Genomic DNA, 18,114 nt, shown 5'->3' on the forward strand with positions numbered 1-18,114 from the left:
ACATTACTGCTTCACGGCAGAAATAGTTATGGCGGTGGTACCTACCCGCGCGGACTCGCAAGAGGTCCTACCACCAGTAATACAGTAATGTTCCAACTGCATAGAAATTTGAGTTAACTTTTACGCTATCGACAACGTTATAAAACTCGCACTAAGCACACTGATACCGCCTTAGATTATATATTTATTTATACTTTATGCACAAAACAAAACTTGTACACAGGCGGACTTAATGCCATGGGCATTCTCTTCCAGTCGACCATAGGGTGGTGCAGAGATAATGCATGGTAGGTGCATTGACAAAAGAATAACAAACAACAACAAAACAAAAAAAAAAGAACAAACTCAAAACAAAAATCTTCCTTAAAATAACTATAAATATATATTAAACTAGCGACCCACCCTCGCTTCGCTTCGGAAACATTAAAACAAACATGAATCAAAAAAAGAAAAATTTAAAAAAAATTAAAAAAAGTAGCCTATGTTCATCAGGGACAATGTCGGCTTCTAATGGAAAAAGAATTTTTCAAATCGGTCCAGTAGTTTCGGAGCCTATTCGAAACAAACAAACAAACAAACAAATCTTTCCTCTTTATAATATTAGTATAGATATGTATATACTATATAGAGTTGCTTTTTTATTTAATAGAAAACATGGTTGTGACTGATATTTACGTTAAAGGAGAGATTACACAGAGCGAGCGTCTTCGTTTGGTAGATAAATGGTGTACGGCTTTTTTTTTTTTTATTGCCCTTGTATGCAGACGATCATACGGCCCACCTGATGGTGAGTGGTTACCGTCGCCCATGGACTTCAGCAATGCCAGGGGCAGAGCCAAGCCGCTGCCTACCGCTTAATACTCTCCACAAGCCTCGTTTGAAGAAGGACATGTCATAGCGCTCGGGAAACACCGTGGAGGGGAGCTCATTCCATAGCCGGATGGTACGTGGCAAAAAAGACCTCTGAAAACGCTCTGTGGATGACCGCAGTGGCTTCAGGTAGTATGGATGAACTCTACTCCGGTGGCGGGCGGTGCGATGGTAAAAACGAGATGCCGGTATCATCTCGAATAACTGCGCAAGATTTATTGGAATTATGGGTAGCGCGATTCAACTTTATTGCAAAATTCCCCTCCATCTCATTGGCCGATATATACCAATACAGATTCGAACAACTCTTGATTTTGTTTGTCGCTGGTTTTCAAAGTAAACGGATTCATAGGTTTTATCATTTGTAAGCATCCGACAGTTGTTGTATTCAACACACCTTAGCACGCACGGATACAATCCCTGTCAAACTGTCAGCACTGTCAACTGGTGGACGTGTTGACGGTGAAAACCGTCCCGTCTCTCCCACTGTTGTTTTGTTGTCTTACCCGGGATTGACAGGCTATTCTCCAAAGGGTTGTACATCCTTGATATCTTAGTGTGCGTCGAGAAAACATTTTCGAACAACAAACACGGACATAGGTAAATAAATCGCAGATATAATACAGATTTTATATTTTAAGGTTGTCATGAGTTTCCTTTGGAACACGCTTCCCATTAATATCTAAGGTGAGCACTCCTGAACGTCTTTAAAAATGAAAACGGTATTCAAAAGGTATTGAAAATGGAAAATAAGTAAAATAAACTAGAAATTAATGTAAATGTGTTTTTGATCATTACTACCATATCTTTATGTAACGAAACGAAAAAAAAAAGTTTTTATAATATTATCCGTTAAAATTAAAGTTCTGATTTAGAAAAAAACGTATTTTATAGTTAACTAGCGACCCGCCTTCTCTTCGCTTCGGAAACTGTAATTAATTATTGATTTCTCCACTACTTAATGGATGTTAATATACATATAAACTTTCCTCTTCAATCACTCTATCTATTAAAAAAAACCTCATCAAAATCCGTTGCGTAGTTTTAAAGATTTAAGCATACATAGAGACAGAGAAAGCGACTTTGTTTTATACTATGTAGTGATTTTGAAGTATGAACCCATTTATTATGTTCCATTTTTAAAAGAAATCGCTAAACAATTTAAACATGAAAATTATTTTATTATAATAAGAAAATAAACAGTGTTTAAAAATACATAATTGACATGTTTATTCTTACGAATCTACACGTGCCTGTTTACATTCTACTAGTCGTGTGTCGCAACCGAACTGGGTCACAGCATTCGTGAATTAATTAATTCAACGTTCTTCGTGGTTAATTTTCAGAAAAACATAATATATTTTAAAGAAAAATCTCGAATTTTCGTCACTCCTCGTGAAGTTTTTCTAAAACGGCCTTGAAATCAAAGGCAACGCGTTCTAGAATTTCTTTTTAAGCGTCACACGTAGTTAAATTCCGATTAGCCACTAAAATAAACTTTAATATTATAATAATATAAATTAAATAAAAAAAGTCTCCTAGGAGGAGTTTGAAAGAAGTGGAAGAGAGGACATCGGTCTTCATCTTTTACCTCTTCTTCTCTGGAGGCGCTGGTGTCCAACATAACCGGGTCTGTTAATCGGGCACCCGTAAACGGATACACCAGCGTTAAAATAAAATACTACTTGAGACCTTAGAGAACTTATATCTCAAGGTGGTTGGCGCATTTACGTCGTAGATGTCTATAGGCTCCAGTTTACTGGTGGTAGGACCTCTTGTGAGTCCGCACGGGTAGGTACCACCGCCCCGCCTATTTCTGCCGTGAAGCAGTAATGCGTTTCGGTTTGAAGGGTGGGGCAGCCGTTGTGACAATATGGGCTCCAGTAACCACTTAACACCAGGTGGGCTGTGAGCTCGTCCATACATTTAAGCAATAAAAAAAAAACCACTTCACACGAGGTGGGCTGTGAGCACGTCCACCCATCTAAGCAATAAAAAAAAATTGTTAAAGAAAATTCATTACACAATAACAATATACTGAAAACTAGGGATTTTCAAGGTCATGTCATTGAAATTATATGGTACGTTAAACTAATTAATCGGCCACTTATTCGGCAATTCTGCATACGGTTTTCAGTTGTATTAAGGGCACTCTAAACTTTAACTAATAGGAATAATGAGTGTTCGTGGAATCATTTCTAGTTTCATTAGTGTAAAATTATTCTAGAAAAGTTCACCTACTTTGAGACCAATGGGTGGGTACTAACTTTTCTAATGAAATACATACTTAATCAATGTTCACGATTGACTTCCACGGTGAAGGAATAACATCGTGTAATAAAAATGAGACCCGCAAAATTATAATTTGCGTAATTACTGGTGGTAGAACCTCTTGCGATTTCGCACGGATAGGTACCACCATCCTGCCTATTTCTGCCGTGAAGCAGTAATGCGTTTCGGTTTGAAGGGCGGGGCAGCCGTTGTAACTATACTGAGACCTTAGAACTTATATCTCAAGGTGGGTGGCGCATTTACGTCGTAGATGTCTATGGACTCCAGTAACCACTTAACACCAGGTGGGCTGTGAGCTCGTCCACCAATCTAAGCAACAAAAAAAAAGACGTTGGGTTGCATATGTTAGATGGTCTCATCTATCTCAATATATTTAATTTAATTACTCTAATAATATTCCTATTAAATAATATTGTCTCCTTAAGTGTGTATCACCCTTAACATTCATTTGTTATTTTCCTGTCGTGACCTCATCACGCAGTATTTTTCCTTACCTTAATTATTATAAATGCATTTTCCGTAATTTACATTTCTATTTCGTAAATCATAATTAATTTATATCTATATTTGTTGTTTGAATATCTCACCCTTTTCTTGTCTGAAAGCGCTTGTCAGAGGTATTCCGAGAGAGATCCTAATAATAATTGTCATTCGCATAGTTCAAACCTATTGTCATATTGTAAATATAATAAACTGAAGTATTATATAGGTGTATGATATAATCGCTCACCGCATTGTTGCTTCCTGACAGTAACTTTTGTTTTGGAAACAAAAAAGGAAATATCTTCCCCAAAATTAGTCTGTTTCTTAGAGGACCGTGGACGCAGTTCCGTCAATGTTCGTGTAAGGACTTAATATTGTACAAAAGACGGTGAGACAGACGAATAGTCGTCGATGACCATGAAAACAGTAAAATATACGAAACATCGGGAACAAAAAAATAAAAAATAAAACGCGAGATTACACTGTAGTAGTTTTAATTGTGTGCTACAAAATATTTCTTGTGACAATCACCACTATCGAGGAGTAAAAACTTTTTTTTTTATAGCTTAGATGGGTTGACGATCTCACAGTCCACCTGGTGTTATGTGGTTGCTGGAGCCCATAGCCCATCTACAACGTAAATGCGCCACCCACCTTGAGATATAAGTTCTAAGGTCTCAGTATAGTTACAACGGCTGCCCCACCCATCAGACCGAAACGCATTACTGCTTCACGGCTGAAAGAGGCGGGGTGTTGGTACCACCAGTAAGACTTCAAGCGAAATTTCGCTACGCGACATTTATCTTTGTAATGCAATAAAGGTCGGTTTCATTTGTGTAGTATCAACAATACGACGTTTTTTGTGATGATGCTTTTTCCAAATTTTAAATTTTCCAATCTTTAAATATGTTTTGAAGTCGTCGTGGCCTAAGCGATAAGACGTCCGGTGCATTCGTGTTGAGCGATGCACCGGTGTTCGAATCTCAGGCGGGTACCAATTATTCTAATGAAATACGTACTTAACCTCTCCCGTGTTGAACACGGAGAAGGAATAACATCGTGTAATAAAAATCAAACCCGCAAAATTACAATTTGCGTAATTACTGGTGGTAGGACCTCTTGTGAGTCCGCGCGGGTAGGTACCACCACCCTGCCTATTTCTGCCGTGAAGCAGTAATGCGTTTCGGTTTGTAGGGTGGGGCAGCCGTTGTAACTCTACTGAGACCCTTAGAACTTATATCTCAAGGTGGGTGGCGCATTTACGTTGTAGATGTCTATGGGCTCCAGTAACCACTTAACACCAGGTGGGCTGTGAGCTCGTCCACTCATCTAAGCAATAAAAAAAAAATGTCATGTAGACTAAACAGCCTTTCGCCTATCGATATGTACGAGTAGGTCATATTGTAGCAGACTAATATAATACAATGCAATTTCAATAAATTCACTCAAGTTTTACCTACATCACCGAATACAAGTGAGACTAATACAGACAAGGTCAATAGGCTTTGTGGAAGTCAGCTTAGACATTTGCGTAACAGGATTATCGATATTCGAAATAAATACTTTTTTACTGGTGGTAGGACTTCTTGTGAGTCCGCACGGGTAGGTACCACCGTCCTGCCTATTTCTGCCGTGAAGCAGTAATGCGTTTCGGTTTGGAGGGTGCGGCAGTCGTTGTAACTACATTGAGACCTTAGAACTTATGTCTCAAGGTGGGTGGCGCATTTACGTTGTAGATCTCTATGGGCTCCAGTAACCACTTAATACCAGGTCGCCCACCCATCTAAGCAATAAAAAAAAATACAAACTAAACAATACAAAATAAATAATAAAAACCGCCTTCAACAAAACAAAATGAGAAAATATCATCAATAGGTATAGCCGAAGTCAATTAAAAATGCATTATTAAGTGTGGCTCAAAAAATACTGGTCACGTCTTGATAAACTTAAATCCACGTGAAGAATCTTCAAAAAGGTAACACACGTAAAAATGCAGTCGAATTGATAACCTCGTCTTTTTTTTGAAGTAGGTTAATAATATGAACCAATTTGACGGTTTCGCGTAAAACGTAAGTGTGATGTCCGGACAAGGACAAGAACGGAAATGGGCAGTGGTTATTTAGAACATATCTCCAAAAACGAATGAAAAAAATATTGGAATTACATAGATGCCAAGGGGTCCATAGAATCGAGTAAAAATATCCGTGTACTCATTTGTGATTCTTTATTACGACGTAATGAAACCGAATCATTTTTGACAAAGCTGATGAAGAAGTGCCGGTGATGAAAAGTGGATCACGTACGACAAGAACGTGCGAAAAAGGTCGTGGTCAAAGGCCGGTCAGACTTCACAGACTGTGGCGAAACCCGGGTTAACTCGCAACAAGGTGATGCTGTGTGTGTGGTGGGATTGGAAGGGCATTATTCATTATGACAGGCAGGACCATAGATTCTGAACTCCACTGCGATCAACTGATGAGATTAAAGCAAGAAGTTGAGAGAAAGCGGCCGGAATTAATCAACAGAATGGGTATGGTTTTTCATCATGATAACGCTAGACCTCACACATATTTAGCCACTCAGCAAAAATTAAGAGAGCTTGGCTGGGAGGTGTTAATGCATCCGCCGTATAGTCCTGACCTTGCACCTTCAGATTTTCACCTGTTTCGGCCTCTTCAGAATTCTTTAGGCAGTGTCAGGTTAACATCACGAGAGGACCAATTGTCGCGGTATTTTGATCAGAAGCCCCAAAATTTCTATAGCAATGGGATCATGTCCCTACCTACAAGATCGCAAAAAGTTATCGAACAAAACGGTACCTAACAACCTTAACTTAACTGTAAATAAACTATATTAATAAATGTTGTGAATTTTCTTAAAATATGCGAAGAAACTTTTCCCCAACCTATCCTAATGAATAGTTCGCAGTAATGTTAATTTTTTAATTCAGATTCTTTTTTTTTTTCAACCTATTCACTGGCCTAAGGGGCTATTACAGCTAGGCGCGGGCGGGTAGGTGAGCTCACGGGCTCAACCTGAAAAAAATTGCTAGCCTAACAAGATCAGTGCTTTGCAAAATCTACTACCGGATCGCCACCCACTGAGAAGATCGGCCAAGAAATTCAGTGGGTTGCGTCTATAGGTTAATCTAATCTCATGCTTCAAGGTGAGAGACGGAGTTCATTTTTTTTCCTACCTAAGCTGATAGCCTTGAGAGCCTTGAGATAGCTATGTCAGCGTAATCTAACAAGTAGGTGAGCTCACGGGGCTCAATCCTGACGACGTTGCTAAGATTAACCCCAGCAAGAGCAGTGCTTCGCAGAATCTACCACTAAACGCAACCCACTGAGAAGATCCGGCGAGAAACTCAGTGGGCTCTGTGTCTGTGGGCTAATTTACTCGCAGAGCCCTTCTTCGCAAGCGCCGGGTTCGACGAGAACGGTGACCGGTGCTTGAGGTACCTAAAAGAACCGTTATTGGATCGGGAAGATCCGAAATGACGTGTGCGGAATTCATGTGCGTGGTTTACAGTTGAATACCCTTTAATAGCGCGTCGCTTCACATGAGCCAAATCAATAAACAAAAAGCTGAAATTCGCGTGGACGAACACAGACAGAGACATATAAAACAAGGTAGACATTATATCAAATTATGTTTGTGTGATTCACTTCGCTCTTTGTGTCATTAAATACACGGTACGTATGATCACGTGCGTAAACCTCTGACTCATTTTCTTGTATTTACGATTCACACCAGCTGTGGAAAATCAATGTTTTTCTACATTAATAATTGCATAGATGAACGACCTTAAAACAAGTGTTAAGTGTTTACCGGAGTCCATAGACATTACAACGTAAAGACCTCGCTCCTTTTGGGGCATTGTATATTTTCATTTTTTGCAGTCTAGAAATATTTTTTATAGTAAATCAGACAGTAGGTAGTTAGTATAATATTCAGATGTCGCCGAATACCTCCTTAGTTGTCTGTGACTACGAAAACTATATAGTATTCAAAACATCGAAAATAATATGAAGACAATTACAAAATGCGAGATTAGATCGTAAATATAGTATTAATTATATATATGGCTCGTGAAAACCGAAGAAAATATAAATATGTACCTTTCTGATTGTAAGTTTTATGAATGCCTATAACGATACGATTGGATCAGCGTCTTATTTATCTAGACTAGTCTATACTAATATATAAATTTACAGTAGTTTTTACGGATGTTCCGTTATAACTACTGATCCATTCATCCGATTGACTTGAAACTTTGGTATCCATGTAGAAAATACATGTACTTAATGGATAGGCTAATATTTATATGAGTGTTGGATTCCCTACACCAGTTGCGGGGGCGTTAATGATGATAATCTTTGTGGGGGTGAGAAATAATAATGTTAATTTTAAATGCCCAGCGAAGCGGACGGGTTCAGCTAGTTTACATATAAAATTCACTAATCTCAAATTTTGACATTTCATAAATAGTGCAATGACGTAACAACAGGCTTTCGTAAAAGTATCATTAATGTAATTGTAATAGAGTCTGAATTTAATTTCGAATAGCTCATCCGTTTTGTTTTTATTCTGTTCTTTGTGTTCTGAATTCTTATCATCGGCGTGCATTTATTTTACTAATAATAATAATAATGTGAATCGTGACTTATTGCGTTGCTCCGTTGCCATCATAAGTGCCGTTGTTCAAATACCTCAACTGATAAATAAGTGAGTAATTGTTTTCCAATTTGAAACAAAAAATGTTTTAATACACTATAAACGTCACTTCGTTCAAACAAAGTCGAATTTTGCATAATTTATATCAATTTTTCTTGTAGTTTGCAATCATAGTGGCTCTGACTTTTTGATTTTCGCGAATCGTAAGCTTTAGTAAAAATACATAATTTTACGGTTTATAATCAGGCGTTTGTTCTTAACATTTTGATATTATCAGTTTTACCAGTCAAACCTGGCCCGTTTCAGAGGTCGATATTAGATTTGACTCTGATCTGATCAACAAGCTTCACAGGATCATCCGCTGGACCAATTTGAAGATTTATTTTACAAATTTCATCAAAATCGGCCCAGCCGTTTCGGACTTTACATACAGGGAACATACATACGCACATCAACTTTTATATTATAGTATGAAAGTCAAGCCACCCAACCAAAAGCAAAGCCACCCCTCGCCGAAGATATTTCTATCGCTCATCCCAAATAAAGATAAATCTTTTTGGGAATCTTTGGTGCTTATGTGATATCATTGAGTACATCTTAATGATTATCATGACGGTAGTTGTCAAAACAATGGCTTGTGTTTGCAGCTTGTACGCATATTCTGAATGTGACGTGTGTATTTTTTTTCCTACCTAAGCTGAGAGCCTTGAAAGGCTATTTCAGAGTAACCTTAACTAGTAGGTGAGCTCACGGAGCTCAAACCTGACGACGTTGCTAACATGAACCCTAGCAAGCCGTGCTTCGCAGAATCACCGGATCGGAAACGCGACCCACTGAGAAGATCCGGCGAAAAACTCAGTGGGCTATGTCTGAGGGTTAATTTACCGGTCGAACCCTTCATCGCAAGCGCCGGGTTCGACGAGAATGATGACCGGTGCTTGATGACGTGTGAACTGACGCTTCCGTTAGAAGTCGATGGTGGAAACAATCTGTCAAGTTTCCACGTATGTAGTATAGTAGAAAATGGGTGCACACATTTAAAACCATACATCAAATAACTTGGCCGGGGGGACGAACCTCCTACGGGGTCCCCGCGCCTAGGGGCCCCACGGGATGTTGATAGCGGATCGCGGGTTTAAGTACCCCGAATACTAAAGTTTAATGGTTTTTTTTTTAAATTACCCTTTAAGGAAAGTACTTTTTTTTTATAGCTTAGATGGGTGGACGAGCTCACAGCCCACCTGATGTTAGGTGGTTACTGGAGCCCATGGACATCTACAATGTAAATGCGCCACCCACCTTGAGATATTCTAAGATCTCAGTATAGTTACAACGGCTGCCCCACCCTTCAAACCGAAACGCATTACTGCTTCACGGCAGAAATAGGCAGGGCGGTGGTACCTACCCGTGCGGACTCACAAGCGGTCCTACCACCAGTACTTGCGAAAGGAAAAAGAAAACAATCTGATAGCAAAATGGAAAGTCTAAGATTACGTTTACAACACGAGAGAACGCATACATAAATACGTTTATCAAGACTCAGAACGAACGTATAATTCGCCGAAGTCGAAACATGGCTTCTTTGAGAGAGATGAATTTAATATGAAGTAGGTATAAGCGGACGAGGTTGCGCGTTAATAATTCGATATGCTAAAATTAGATCACTTAGTGTGACTTGGCTGAGTATTCATGCGAATATAGACGAGAGTAAAGTCTTGGAGCATGTGGTGTAATAAGATTAAGGGAGTAATAAATAAGTATTTGAATAGTAAAGACGTGTTTCATGTTCGCTGCGGCGTCAATCCTTTATATGGCGAACCTGCCAGGATAAGAGCCTGGAATCTTCTGAACTGTATTTTCATTTAAGTGTTTTTGTTTCGATAGTCGCAGTAGGGTGAGTTCGAGTGTTATTTTAGATGATTTATAGGGATGAAAATTGTCTATTGATATATTCTTTTAGATATAATCGTTTATAGATGAATTCTACTGCCTTAAAAGCGAGGAAAAGGGCTGGAGAGGTCATGCGTCTACAATGTGTGATGGACTTACTAAGTTTAACATACATTTTCTTTGCTATTTCAATTAAAGTAAATTTTTCTATTGCTCATACACTTCACTAAGTTTTTTATTTTAGTTTTATTTTTATTACATAGATGTTTGGCCGAGATCACGGCCCATCTGGTATTAACTGGTTACCGAAGCCCATAGACACCTACAACGTAAATGCCGCCACCCACCTTGAGACATGAGTTCTAAGGTCTCCGTTTTTACCGTACCTGCAATGGGTGCCCCATCCTTTAAACCGAAACGCATTACTGCTTCACGGCATAAATAGGCAGGGTGGTGGTGCCTACCCGTCCGAACTCCCAAGACGTCCGGTTAAGACGCGTTATAGAAAAGTATGCTTCTTATCGCACGAGAACAGGTGAATAAGCTAGCCGGAGTGATGTGGTGATTGGAAATCACAGAACGTGATCACCCACCCCCATCCGTGATACATGAGACAAGTCTCAATTTTATTGTATACTCGCCATCATATCGAAACGCATGCTGTTTGAATGCAGGATATCTCTTGCGGTATCGCCATACCACGCGTGTTGACGTAGCGTGACAAATGACAATCTTACGCAATTATTAATCAGCTGACACGCAAAGCGAACGGTGTCGTGCGTTTCGCAAAATATGTACTTACTACAATACAGTAAGAACTGTGGCGGGCAGCCATCATACAACACAAGATATTTGACAGATGCCTGAATATCGCTTATAATAGCCGGCAAACTTCTTGAGCATTTGTTGACGTAGTGGGGGTAAGTTTGCGCATGGTACACTCACGTGCAAAAACATTATTTACGCTGCGCCATAATGCAATCAAATTATTAAAATCAACATATGTATTTATTTATATATTTATTAGAACATCAACAAAAAATATAGGTTAATAATTGTAATAATTTAATCTTGGGGTAAAATAGATATTCCTTCCATTAAGTCAAAACTAGAGCTGTTGCCAGGTCTTGGTTCAGTTGAAGCGAAGCTGGTATTTGTAAATTTTTTTTCGTTATCGTAATCTTGACCATCATCATCATCACTGTTTTCATCACCCGAGTCGCCATCATCATGATGAGTCGACATAGGGCTCATCGGTGTAGTTTACAACTCGGTCGTTCGATCTTCTTTTTTGTCTAGAATTAAATATTTTTTTAAGATATTCGATTCGTAGTAATCGAATGTTACTTTTTTCAATTACCAGCTTCCGATTATTTTCTGTTTTTTTTTTCATCCGAAGCCTAGCTCTTTCATAATTCGTCGTAAACTTCATTCCGAGCCATTAAAATGAATATCTTCCTTAAAATTTTCGAAGCCTTTCTACGGTACGGAGTTTCGCTGCTTGTTATGTAGTTATTATGATTACATCTTTTTATTACAGATTGAACGAAACTATCCATTCCGGTAACTCTCTTCTTCCCTGATATTTTCTTACCCGGAGTCCCAAACACGGCGAGCAAAGCAGAGCCTTTAGCTTCGTTAATAATGCACCTAACAGTACTCACTGATGTTTTTGTTGCTTCCGAAGTCTGTTTTACTTTTTCCGTATCATTCTTCCCCTGTTTTATAATGAAGCAATATACGTCGTACACAATTTTTCTACCCTTTCTTTTGATTACTACACCAGTTTGTCGCGGCATAGTGTATTTTTTATAAAAAATCAACAAACACTCAACAAATAGCAATGGCAACAAAGTCAACAAGCAATTATAACAAATAACTTAACTATTAATAACGATAGATTTTTCACTGTACGCAAGCGTACTTTTGGGAGTGAGCGGAACGAGGGCGCGGTGCGGGGCGCAGGGTTCGACTGATCTACCAATAACGCGCTCGATACGATTTCCCCTGCCGTCGCGCCTCACCCTCACCACCAAAGTGATCTAAAATTCGGTTCTGCGCAGTCAAGGTCATTTGCTCAAGGTGTTTGCCGGTTACTATACCACATTTACAAGATAAGCTTACTGGTTTACGACACTTTAACTGGTGGTAGGACCTCATGTGAGTCCGCACGGGTAGGTATCACCACCGCGCCTATTTCTGCCGTGAAGCAGTAATGCGTTTCGGCTTGAAGGGTGGGGCAGCCGTTGTATCTATACTGAGATCCTAGAACTTATATCTCAAGGTGGGTGGCGCATTTACGTTGTAAATGTCTATGGGCTCCAGTAACCACTTAACACCAGGTGGGTTGTGAGCTCGTCTACCCATCTAAGCACAAATAAAAAAATTAAAAAGCTTGCATATAATACAAGTTCCGAACAACAATATTCGGACCGTCGGTCTACCGAGCAATATCACCCGCTCGGTGGAAGATCTTCCCTTTGTCGTATACCACTCAAAGAACCACGCCTTAAACTCCGGGAGATATTTCCATTTTATTACAAGAACGCATATTTACCTGACAGACTGTAGGCGTATTATATTTTGGAAGTTAACGTGAGGCGGTGTGCAAAAAAAAAAAACTCAAATATTTGCCGGTGATCAATCACTCTCCGCAAATACACCAAGTGCGATGCACTGTTTTCGATCGTCATCGGAAATGCCACAGGCTTCACGGATCTTGAGGCGGCCTCATGGCAACACATTGCCGATTCGACACGAAATTATAAATATCGATTATTTTTAAACTTATACATTAGCGCTTATCTGCCTTTGGTTGTTTAAAGTTTATTCGAAACTAGCGAGCCGCCCTCGCTTTGTTTTGGAAACATTAAATTTTATTATTGATGGCTGAGTACCGCGATGTAGCCCGCTGTTATTGTCGTACAGCGGGTGAAGCCGCGAGGCGAAGCTAGTCTAAAAAAGTAGCCTAAGTTACTCCTTATATCATCAGCTACCTATCAGTGAAAGTCCCATCAAAATCGGTCCAGCCGTTCCAGAGATTAGCCGGAACAAACAGACAGACAGACAAACACAAAAATTGTAAAAAAAGTTATTTTGGTGTATGTACCGTATATACATTCATATGCATGTAGCAACAAGCGGTTATTTCAATATTACAAACAGCCCTCCAATTTTATTTATAATATGTATAGATAATTCTTGATCACGGGCCGGAGAGCTCCTTCTGTATGTGTTCGTATTTGTTTAGCTTAAGGTGGGAAGCGCGCGAGTAATGTCGTAATGCAAACATCGGCAATGTCATTGACAGTGTAAATAAAATATTGACGTATGAGAATTCACGTCAAGCACCTTAAGCGACTTGCAGAAAAACTGTGGTGGAAAACAGAAATGCCTTATCTAATACAGGGTGTTTAATTTTCTTTTTCTCGATAACCCTAAAGCTATCGGACAAATTCAGGAGAACTGTTTTTCTCTCTGCTTATTTATAACTATACTGAAACCTTAAAACTTATATCTCAAGGTAGGTGGCGCATTTGCGTTGTAAATGTCTATTGGCTCCATTAACCACTTAACACCAGGTGGGCTGTAAGCTCGTCCACATAGCCAAGCAACAAAAATAAAAAAAATGGAAACAAACTTAAATAAAATTAATAATGTGGCTGTCACGGGCAGTGTAAATCCCCATTCTAATTGAAATTGATGACCACATATAAAACACACAAAGTCGAACATAAAACCTCTTTTTTTAAGTCGGTTAATAACTCTAGTACTCACTGGTCATGGTCGTCGAGCAGCCGCCGGTCGACGTACTGCCTGGTGGGTGGCGCCAGCAGACGCTGGGTGTCCGGCGCGCAGGCCCGGGCGAAAGCTGCCGCTGCTTCGGCCGCCGCGTCCTCATCGTACAGCGACGCGTCGTCCTCGGCTGAGCAAAACATATAAACGTCACTCGAAAGCTATAACCTCTTTGAAAAGGCGGCACAACATGAGAACCCTCTTGTCGTGGCCGCTGGAAACTACATACCGATCCTGTAAAACGAATGGTAAGCAGACGACGTCGCCCAAAACACGTCATTACGGATCCTCCCGATCCATTAACGGTGCTTTTAGGTACCTCAAGCACCGGTCACCGTCCTCGTCGAACCGATCGCTTGCGACGAAGGGCTCGACGAGTAAATTAACCCTCAGACACAGCCCACTGAGTTTCTCGCCGGATCTTCTCAGTGGCTCGCGTTTCTGATCCGGTGGCAGATTCTGCGAAGCACGGCTCTTGCTAGGGTTCGTGTTAGCAACGTCGTCGGGTTTGAGCCCCGTGAGCTCACCCAATAGTTAAGGTTACGCTAAAATAGTCTCTCAAGGCTCTCAGCTTAGGTAAAAAAAAGGGCAAGCAATGTATTATAAAAAAAAATTACAATTGAATTTTTAGAATGTAAATGTAGGGACCACAAATGTCCCCATAACAACTAATAATAATATGTATGTGTTAGCGATAATTATATTGCAGTGATGCTACGTCAGTCTCGGGATTGTGGGGCTGTCAATAGCACCGTTAGGTTATAATCTCAATATACGTTAGTCACTTAACTGAACACGTGTCTAATAATAATAATTAAAAAAAAATCCTTGCCCGATATAGAGACTCAACATAAACTAGCTTGATGTGGTAATTAAGATATAAATTGTGTGTATTTTATATTTTAATTATGTTATAATCGAAGCTTCGGCAATAATGTAATGACAATAAAATATACGGGATTTTAATCCGTAAATGTAGTTTTGATTATGTTTACGAAACGCAATTTCTGAAGGAAATACTAGATATATATTTAGAGGTGAAACACTGTTTGGTATAAGCGACATTTATCTTTGTAATTAAATGTGCGTTTTATTTGGTATTAGCATCAACAGTTCAATGTTTTTAATTGAATTCGAATAGCTGAAGATTTCTGTTTGTTATGTTATATTTTTCAAATTTTAAACTTTAAAAGGCTCTCCTGTAAAGTTGCAGAAGTGTCGTTTAAACCACCAATAGCTTTTCACCCGTCGATATATAGCTTTATGTGGTCTTTAAAAAAAGTTTACAGATGAATGAATGGCTTCTTTTTATTCTCGTCTGTCCAAAAATGGTCAACACTTCTAAATGCACACACGGATTTCGACATAAGATGATATCGTCAGAATCCATCATCCAGAGTCACAGTTGGTTATCATTTTAAATTTTGGTTCATTTTAGCTCAGTTTCTGCTTTTTGTTTATTAAGTTGAAAAATATTATAATCTCATTTTTTATGCTTACACATGTGGGTAAATTGGTGATCGGATGATTTATAGTGTGATTTAGAAATACTTTTTAAATGTAATAAAAAAATTCTTGGCCTTTTCCTTTTGATTGCCAAATTGAGATTTGGCATTTGCTTACGACCGAGCTATGCTGATAGCCTTGAGAGGCTATTTAAGCATCTCCTTTGACCTCACGGAGCTCAAGCCGGGTGTGTTGCTAGCACTGACCCTAGCAAGAGCAGTGTTTCGCAGAATCTACCACCAGATCGGAAACGCGACCCACTGAGAAGATCCAGCGAGAAACTCAGTGGGCTGTGTCTATGGGTTAATTTACTCGTCGAGCCCTTCGTCGCAAGCTACGTGTTCGGCGAGGATGGTAACCAGTGCTGACGTCAACCCTCCTTGGGTTATATCTCTAAAATATCATCGCAACGTGCTTGTAGGGAGGGATTTTTCTGTTTCTTCTTTTGTTATTTCTTTAACTTTATCCGTTTTTGGTTTCATGATTTGTATTTTATTATTATAAATATTTATACTAAATTTTAGACTTTCTTACTAGACTACGAAAATATAAAAATATTTTAGTTTTACGGTATTTTCTTAATAATCTCGAATAATATGCAGAAACAAACGAACATGAATACCTATGCCAATTCAATTGAACATACTTTATAACATAAAACTGTCTTCTACACAGACGTTCCAGACTTTAATTTTCTTTGTTCTGAGCTGATAACAAACAGACATAAAACCGAATACTGGTGAATTTTAAAGAATCTGCATTGCGGAATTCTTATCATTTTATAAATACGTTCCAACCATACATACTTGTGCATACGTTGTCATCAGTAGTGTGTGTCATCATTTATTTATCATTCATAACTAAACGCGAGAATCATTGTGTACTAACCTAAAATCTTTTAAGCGAACGAACACGAATGGAGCGTCTCGATATAGCGACACGTGCAATTTTTTTAATTTTTTGTTGCTTATGTGGGTGGACGAGCTCACAGCCCACATGGTGTTAAGTGGTTACTGGAGCCCATAGACATCTACAACGTAAAGGCGCCACCCACCTTGAGATATAAGTTCTAAGATATCAGTATAGTTACAACAGCTGCCCCACCCTTCAAACCGAAACGCATTACTGCTTCACGGCAGAAATAGGCAGGATGGTGGTCCCTACCCGCGCGGACTCATAAGAGGTCCTACCACCATTAATAAAGTTTAAAGTTAGTGGCACGTTCATTTAAAGAAAGTAAAATTTGTTTTGTCTGCACTATGTCTACAATAGCATCACCACGTCTCGTCTCGTGGGTTTTGTAAAAAGTGACTACTAAGGGATTGGCCAGCATCATTCTCTGATTGTGTGTGCTGTGTTACCAATCAGCATTTACTGGTGGTGGGGGTGACAGATGCCACCTTCCCGTTGTGGGCAGCGGCATTAATGTTGTGCTTAGTGGTCTCCAATATTGCTCGACGCCAAGTAGTTATTAGAGTCCTTGGACATCACCAAGGTAAAGAAACCATCAATGTCAAGATCGAGCTTTTAAGTATTTTACGTATTTTATAACGAGTTTCCCTCCCTCCAAACCGGAAGCTTCATCATTAGCATTACCATTATCATTAAGGAGAATAGTTTAGATTCTCACCACCGACTAAAGGTCCGCTACCATAGTGTTCAGTTACCTAATGTCAATTATATTGCTATTTACTGGTCTTTACAGTATTCACTTTCAATCTATATATATAAAAATGAATTGCTGTTCGTTAGTCTCGCTAAAACTCGGGAATGGCTGGAACGAAAATGCTCGGAATTAGATAAAAATAAAATTTTTGTTTTTCCTTTGATGTGTCCCCCGTCGGACGGATTCCTTTTGTTTGTTTTAAGTTTATTTTATACAAAAATTTAGGTCTTTTATTTACCGATTGAGGCACTACGAATTCTGTCGGGTCAACTAGTACTAAATATTAGTGTTATGGTCAGTCAGTGGAATTAGGTGAGCTAACTTAACTAAACATCAAAGAACAGTGACTAAAATTAGAGACTTCTTTACGACAACATATTTTTTCGGGACAACGTCCAGGTATGTTTAAAGTTACACTTTATTATTACAATACAATAATCGAATCGATTTCGTCGTTTAGTTTCTCAAAATTTGCAAGAAATCTTTTGGTAAGTAAATAGTACTGTCAACTTACGGTCGTATTCGAATCCTTCGTTTAACATGTTATCTTTGACGTTTGACGCACACTGACATTCAAAATGGCGGATTCGGCGGGAAAACAACTGTCAGTTTCGCTTTTCAAGAAACCGTTCTCATTAAATTTCCACTGTTTCAAGCACGATAAACTGTAGTTATGTTAAAAGTATACCACATTTTTTCACGTTTAGATAATGGCAAATAATCCTCAGTGTACATACTTAGAACTGAACAAATATATTATTCAATTAAGCCACGTGTAGGTCTTGTCCGGTCCGGTTACTAAGCCAACAGTTTATTCACAGAACTCTAATGATCTAATAATTTATTTAATTAGTATTAAAATGAAGAAAGAACAATCGAATTTTAAACTGTAACGAAAAAGACTAACATTGTCTCTAAGAAGGTCATGTTAATTA

The 18,114-nt window shown here is 39.0% G+C and overlaps 1 protein-coding gene across 9 annotated transcripts in view; it reads right to left on the reverse strand.

The window, feature by feature from the left end:
- The window catches only part of LOC101738783 (protein GDAP2 homolog), a 111,729-nt gene that overhangs the window by 36,417 nt on the left and 57,198 nt on the right, over positions 1 to 18,114 (reverse strand). For all 9 annotated transcript variants that reach the window (XM_062670001.1, XM_062670002.1, XM_062670000.1 and 6 more), the window contains one exon: positions 13,990 to 14,137. In XM_062670001.1, the coding sequence (XP_062525985.1) occupies positions 13,990 to 14,137 (148 nt within the window). The remainder of the gene's footprint in view (positions 1 to 13,989; positions 14,138 to 18,114) is intronic.

Source organism: Bombyx mori, chromosome 9 (genome assembly GCF_030269925.1).
Source record: "Bombyx mori chromosome 9, ASM3026992v2".
In the NCBI taxonomy this organism is placed as follows: Eukaryota; Metazoa; Arthropoda; class Insecta; order Lepidoptera; family Bombycidae; genus Bombyx; species Bombyx mori.